This window comes from Pyrgilauda ruficollis, unplaced genomic scaffold, assembly GCF_017590135.1.
Source record: "Pyrgilauda ruficollis isolate IOZ18807 unplaced genomic scaffold, ASM1759013v1 scaffold25, whole genome shotgun sequence".
NCBI classification, from domain to species: domain Eukaryota; kingdom Metazoa; phylum Chordata; class Aves; order Passeriformes; family Passeridae; genus Pyrgilauda; species Pyrgilauda ruficollis.
Genome location: NW_024523822.1, coordinates 6,481,118 through 6,488,593, shown reverse-complemented (window position 1 = coordinate 6,488,593; position 7,476 = coordinate 6,481,118). Strand labels below are relative to the sequence as shown.

At 44.5% G+C, this 7,476-nt stretch overlaps 1 protein-coding gene across 1 annotated transcript; it reads left to right on the top strand.

Annotated features, from left to right (window-relative positions):
• Positions 1 to 302: 302 nt before the first annotated feature.
• FST (follistatin) lies at positions 303 to 6,943 on the top strand. The gene is made up of 6 exons (XM_041470917.1): positions 303 to 462; positions 2,450 to 2,641; positions 3,045 to 3,263; positions 3,606 to 3,830; positions 4,870 to 5,100; positions 5,819 to 6,943. The coding sequence occupies exons 1-6, from the start codon at positions 381 to 383 to the stop codon at positions 5,899 to 5,901; spliced, it is 1,032 nt and encodes a 343-aa protein (XP_041326851.1). The 5' UTR covers positions 303 to 380; the 3' UTR covers positions 5,902 to 6,943.
• Positions 6,944 to 7,476: the final 533 nt, after the last annotated feature.

The following is a 7,476-nucleotide window of genomic DNA, read 5'->3' as shown; positions in this document are numbered from 1 at the left end:
CGGGGCCGGGGCCGGGGCCGGGGCCGCTCCCGCCGCTGCCCCCGCCGGCGGCTCCGCCGCTCAGGGCTGCGCGGGTGCGCGCCTGTGTGTGCGTGCACCTAGAGCGGATAATTGGAGAGGGTTTCCAGAAGGTGGAAAATGTCACCTGATTCACACTGAACTTTTTAAATCTCCCCACCCCCGAGCAGACACACACACACATTAGGAGACCGCCCACCGCAGACAGCTAGGACCCCCGTATAGATTTAAAGAGAGACTGCATTCAGAGCCTGACGTTCATTCAATAGAGCGATCATAAGCAGGCTGGCTAGTGCTCGCTCCCTCTCCCTACTCCCCCTCACGCTGTCTCTGCCTCTGTCTCACTCCCTGCTATACTGAGGATGTTAAATCAGAGAATCCACCCGGGCATGCTCTTAATCCTGATGTTTCTGTGCCACTTCATGGAAGATCACACAGTGCAGGGTAAGACCAGACTGTTTATTCGCAGATATATTTCTTTATTATTAATAATGTTTTCTGTCTTTCGGGCACGGTTTAGTTTGCATGCGGTGTTAAACGCCTCTCTCCAAGGTCCAACAGAACAGAAGTCAACTGTGGGCTTTGTAGCGAGGTGCAGAGGTGTCATTTAGATCCCTTTTTGATCGGATCTTCGCACTGCTCTGCAAAGGCACAGAGGACAGATAGGATGTTTCTTGGTTTTTGTTGTTATTATGCAGCATGAATGAAGAGCAGCATCGTGAGGGAACTTTCCCAATCTCGGCTGCCGAATGAATGCACAAAGTTTGTTGGTAATTTAGTTCAGATTTTTATCTCTCCTGACTGACTGAAGGAGAGGTGGTGATGGAGAACCCCACGATTACAGCTGACATTTTTAGAAACCAATAATTGGTCATTTTACTGACTTTAATATTGGGATATTAGGATTTCCTCCTCCTCCTCCCTACTCTTTTTTTTTTTTTTTTTTGGGGGGGGGGGGGGGGGAGTGTGTGAGTAAATATTAGCGTTGTAAATTCTCTTGCGCTGAAGAGTATCCTTAAATAAGTTGGTGGTTGGTTTTTTTTCTTTTTCGTGCGAACAAAACAAACCCAACCTGATATTGACAACTCTTAAGAGCCCTCTTTCGACACAAGGGAATATTGGTCTTTAATTTGGGAGATTTTCCCCTTTTCTTGACCATGTTCCAGCCACAGCCTGGACGTGTTGCCATTGTTTTTTGGTTTTTTTTTTTTTTTTTTTTTTACAATTCTTTCTTTTCTTTTTCCCTTCCCCAGTACCGGTATAGATATAAATTAATCTAACGTAGGCAACTGTAAGACACAAAACTTTTTTTTTAATAAGTGAATTTTAGTTTGTTCAATGATTTTGAGCGGGGGGTGGGGGGGAGGGGGGGTCTTCCCGTGCGCCCAGCAACATCTCCGCTGGCCGATCCTGACCCCTCGCTGCCGTACATTCCCATCGGAGTAAGGAGGCAGGATCGAGCCCTGGCTGGATTAGCAGCAGAATCAATTGGTATTGAGTTGCTGGAGAAGTCACATTGGTTATTCACGAGAGATTCATCTCAACTGAAATGCTTCAGCTAAAAAAGGGGGAGTTGCTTGGACTAATGTTCTTGGCTTGACTCCACAAATAACAGGGATACAAGGGGGGGGTGGGGGGGGGAAGGCAAAAAAATGACCCCAAGAAAAACCACTCTATCCGGTGTAAGGACAGTGTACTTTCCTCTGAAACGTTTGCAGGAGAGATGGCACCTATAACTTTTCCAGCTTGATCGATTTTTAAAACTCTATAGGGACCTCCTACTACAAGTGTCCTTGTATTTTATGTACTTTGCTCACTTTTTTTTTGGAACTCTGCTGAATTATTTTAGCGAAGGAGACATTTGTTAATAGAAACAGCAAAATGTGGTGATTTCGAAAGACTTCGCTAACAGCAAATGTTCCCAATTCGTGCAGATTGCAAAATGAGCTGGGAGTGAAACTGTGCGGCACTAAAACAATGCTGCTGTGCAGCCGCGGTGAGGAGGAGAGGGCAGGGGGAGGAGGAAGGAATTTGCAAGCGCGATTTTCTTTTTATTCCCTTTTAAATGCACATCCTTTTCAAGCCTCTGTCACGTGTCGGCAGTGCTCCTTCTGCTCTACATATGGAATAAATACCTCCAAAAACTCTCGCTCTGTTTTGGTTGGGTCTTCTCTTTCTTTCATTTTGTTTTGTTTTGGTTTGGATTTTGTTTAGTTTTCTTGGTTTGGGTTTTTTAGTTCTTTTGTGGTTTTGGGGAGGATTTTTTTTGTTTGGTTGGGCCAAATGGGCCGTAGTAGCTGCGGGTTATGAAACGGGACAAATAAAAGGAAACAGTCTAGTAAAAGTCACGGCAAGGCGCACGTGCTGTGTCTGGGTCACTGGTGGCCGCCACTGATCCGTCTGGGTGTCCCCCCCGCCCCCCGCCCCACAGCTGGGAACTGCTGGCTCCGACAGGCGCGGAACGGGCGCTGCCAGGTCCTCTACAAAACCGACCTCAGCAAGGAGGAGTGCTGCAAGAGCGGCCGCCTGACCACGTCGTGGACGGCGGAGGACGTCAACGACAACACGCTTTTTAAGTGGATGATTTTTAATGGGGGAGCCCCAAACTGCATCCCGTGCAAAGGTGAGGGGGTGCTGGCGAGCTGCTCCCTGCTGAGGCGCGGCTCCGGCAGGGGCTGGTCTGGGTGAGGGGGAGCGGGGAGTGAGTTGGAGGGCTCCCTCTGTCCTCTAGCTTCCTTCCTCGTCGGGGTTTTGAGGGACGTCTCGTACCAGCCCCGGGATCGCGGGGGGGACCCCCATTTCTGCCCGCCGCCTTGCACATCACGAGGAGGAGGGGAGACACCCTCTCTCCCCCTGAACTCACTGGCGGAGGGAATTTACCTCGGGCGGCGTGTCCTGGAACGGGAGGGAACGGTGTTTTTGCTCTGTGCTCTGGGTTCACGGTATCTTTTTTTCTTTAAGCAGTTTTGACACCAGGTCTCTTCTGCACGCTTGGTACTAAAGTGGTGCCTCTTTCCTTCCATCAGAAACATGCGAGAATGTGGACTGTGGACCCGGGAAGAAATGTAAAATGAACAAGAAGAACAAACCTCGGTGTGTTTGTGCTCCGGATTGCTCTAATATCACTTGGAAGGGCCCCGTGTGTGGCTTAGATGGGAAAACCTACAGGAACGAGTGCGCCCTTCTCAAAGCCAGATGTAAAGAACAGCCTGAACTTGAAGTCCAGTATCAGGGCAAATGCAAAAGTAGGTTTGCAAATCTAATCCAATCTCCCTCAAATGCCAAAGGGTGTCTGTCTGAGAGTAGGGAGGAGATGTTGGATGTACTTCCTCACAGGAACCAGGTTGGGAGAGAGTAACTAGACCATGCTCAGCAGACAAGGAGGTAGCTGAACTGAGAGCTCCCCATAGTCTGGCAGCACTTGTGTTCACGCTGCTACCCTGAGATATGAAGGCATCCTCCAGCAGCCCTTAAACGAGGAGAGCTGCTGAAGGCTTTTATGTGGTCATTTGTTGTTGTCACCTATACACTCCTCACTGGGATCCTGGTATCTTCTACTAATCACTGTGTTTCTGTCTGTATTTTAGAGACCTGCAGGGATGTCTTATGCCCAGGGAGCTCCACATGTGTGGTTGACCAAACCAACAATGCCTACTGTGTGACATGTAACCGAATTTGTCCAGAGCCTACCTCCCCTGAACAGTATCTCTGCGGGAACGACGGCATAACTTACGCCAGTGCCTGCCACCTGAGGAAAGCCACCTGCCTCCTGGGAAGATCCATTGGATTAGCCTACGAAGGAAAATGCGTCAGTAAGTATCTTTGGAGGAGACTGAGTGTGGGGGGGCTTCCTCAATCACCTGTTTCAGAGTATCCAGTGTGTGTAACTGGACGGATGTAGCTAGTGCTGGGGAAGAAGAGAGGCTTCAGCAGCTTGGGTTAGTGCTCCCCTCCCAGAAGAGGAGAGCCAGGGTGAACTTAGTCCTGGAAAAGATTGCAGTAGGCATGAGGGAGAAGAGGGCCTGATCCTGCTATGGCTGTGGGTGCTGACATTAGTATCCAATGGAGAAATAGCCTCCCTGAAGTAGATGATGAGGTGGTTACGATGTAATAAGGTCACCGTATTCAATGGGTCTGTATTCCTGGAAACAATTGTCTTCAAGTGGTCTTGGCAAAGACTATGTTAACTTAATTGAAAACATCTGATCACTTTTTCCTCTTTAGAAATAATTGTGGGCTTTGGAGACAGTGGGTGGGTGAAAATAGGCAAATAATTTCTGTGCAACTTGACATTCTGTGTTGGAAGTGATTCCAGAAAGGATTGATAGCGGAGTGTATTATGAAGAAGCACCTGCAGGGCAACCTCTGCTCCCCAAAACTGCTGGGGGAATCTGGGGGAGTCTCAGGTTGGTTTAAGTTTGTGTAGGTTGAGGTGAATTCCCTTTCAAATCTTGTAGACAACTGCTGTCTGTGGGTTAGCTTAAAAATAATAGATTTAGAAATGCCGGACCTGTTGACAAATCCTGCATTTACCCCTAATTTGGGGAGCCAAATTTCCACTGACATGAAATGGAGCAGGAAAGTCATGTACAATAGGCAAATGTAATTCTGTATTCCCAGGGCCAAGCTTTGCTGGCACAGCTGTCTTTCCTCCCCCACATATAGACAGGCACTGTTGTCCAAGGGAATACTTGCTTGAGCAAAATCAGCAAGTATCATCACATCTACTGTATCTGAGCTTTCTTTCTTTACAGTTCACAGGGAAAAGGGAGGTTTTGGGGGTTGCTTGTCTTTGCTTTGCTTTTTGCTTTGTCTTTTCACTTACCTCTAGCATTCTGTGTGTATTTTTAGAAGCCAAATCCTGTGAAGACATTCAATGCAGTGCTGGGAAGAAGTGCTTGTGGGATTTTAAGGTTGGCAGAGGTCGGTGTGCCCTCTGTGATGAGTTATGCCCTGAAAGCAAGTCAGAAGAAGCAGTGTGTGCCAGCGATAACACAACTTACCCAAGCGAGTGTGCCATGAAAGAGGCAGCTTGCTCCATGGGTGTGCTTCTAGAAGTTAAGCACTCTGGATCTTGCAACTGTAAGTGAGATTTTTAACTCTGCAGACACTTAAGGCTTCTGAAGGCGATACCTAGGTAATGAAGACTTACACCTTTAAACATAAGAAAGATTGATTTATTGATTCAAGGTACAGTAGAATATAAGTATCTATCTTTCACGCACACACTTTGGTTGCTGATAAAATGCAATAGATCTCCAACAACGAGCTGGCCTTCAAGTTGGAGTTTTTGGGGATGTTCCAAGGACAAGCCATTCTATCAGAAAGGGGTTGCCCGAGGAGTGTAATTCTAGTGACTTTTTTTGTACTTTGTCTGCTCTCGTGTGCTTTGCTGATTGCTTTATTAACAGCTGGATAAACTCTTAACTCGGTCCAAAAGAACAAGCTTAAAGGTAGTACGTGGCACCTGGTTTAGCACAGTTGCCTCTACTAACTCTGAATGAAGGACACAAAGCAATTAAACTAAAACACCAGAGCGCTTTTTATTTGATTTCAGGAATCTGCCAATAAAACCTGAGCCATTGATTCTTCAGAACTTTCTGCAGTTATGACTTCATAGATTATGTGTAAAAAACCTTATTGCATAACAGCAGATGCCAAAGAGCATCTCACTACAAGTCGCATAAAATGCAACGCTGTATTATGGCTGTTCAGAGGGCTTTCAAAACATGCACTGAGCTGCTTCTGCGCTGTTGTTGTCCTTATTTAAACAACAGCTCCCCTGTATTCCCCCATCTAGCAATTAATGAAGACCCAGAGGATGAAGAGGAAGATGAAGACCAGGACTACAGCTTTCCTATATCTTCCATTCTAGAGTGGTAAAACCTCCATCACTATTGAAACAGCCATTGGGCACAAAATCAATGTCCGTACTGTAAATAAGTGTATGCTTATTTATTTTGGGGAGAAAAAAAAAAAAGTATACATATAGTTGAGTCTCGTAGACATTTATTTATACTGTGTCATGTTTTATAATTTATACATAAAATGTCTGGTTGACCGTACACCTTGTTTTTTGAAGAAATTTATTCGTTACGGGAAGAGCAGTGTTATTTATTGTGAGGTCTCTTGCTTGTAAAGTAAAGCTTTTCTTTTTTCTTGTGAACTGTAAAAGTCCATTCCTTAGAGCCTACCCACATGATCTCATCTCTTTGTTTCACTGATGTTAACTTTTTTCCACTTTAACAAACTTGCATGTCAGTTTCTGTTACATTTATTTATTGGATTTTCTTTTTGCCGGTTCTGTACTTAAAAGATCCCTGTGTTTTTGTTTACAAGGAATCTTGACTGACCAAAAGGCATTGTAACTGACTAAAGTATACTGTCAAGGTGCAGTGAGGCAATCTTTAAGGAAACTTCTTGCACTTCATTTTCTGTACTTCTCATCACAATGTGTACTGAAGTAATCTCAGTGTATTGAGAGTTTATACTGTACTATACAAATTTTGAACCCAAAGAAATTGGATTGTGAAGTTTGATAACATCTACAGGCTTAACTGTAATAAGAATAAAGGTTTCATTTTATTTTTATTGTTTTAATTTTTTGTCACATGCATAAGTGTTTTATCAGGTGTTTCCTTTAAGATGGTCTTGCAGTACCACTTTCAAAATTTTCTTTCCCAATCGGTGCGTTGCTAAAAGTTATATCAAAGCTTTATCAGTTCAAGTTTCTTGCTTTTCATAATACTTTTTTTCTGATGCAATTTTATATTTTCAAACATGGCGAGTTAAATATAAATTCATTTAAATATATAGTTTTGTACTTTTCTACCATGTAAATGTGCAATGTATATAAAAGTTATAATGTGTATTTGTAAATAAATGATGAGTGAAAAAAAAAAATAAAAAAGTGGAATTTTCCCTAGAGGCAGTCTTCAGTCTTTCTTTTTGAATAGTTTTGATCCTTTGGATTCCTCTGCACCATGCGACACAACTTAAAGCCAAAGCTGTCAGTTCACACTGGTATAAGAAACCCTCTTTTCAGATGCAAACAATGTCTGCAGTTCATTACTGTTTAAGTACAGTGATAGAGGAGAAGAGATTGATCTTTTTTCTTTTCCACTCTCAATCCTCTCAATAGGAACTTGGTAATTTCATAGAATCAAAACATGTTTTGGGTTAGAACAGACTTGAAGACTGTCTAGTTTCAACTCCCCTACCATGGGCAGGGACATCTTTCACTAGACCAGGTTGATCAGTGGCCCATCCAACCTGGCCTCAAACACTATGACAGGGATAGGGCATCCACGGCTTCTTTGGGCAACTGTTCCAGTAAAGAATTTTTATCTAACACCTAGTCTCAATTTCTCTTCTTTCAGTGTGTACCCATTCCTCCTTGCCCTGGCACTCCAGTTCCTGTCAGAGAATCCCTCTCCAGCTTCCCTGCAGGCCCCTTCA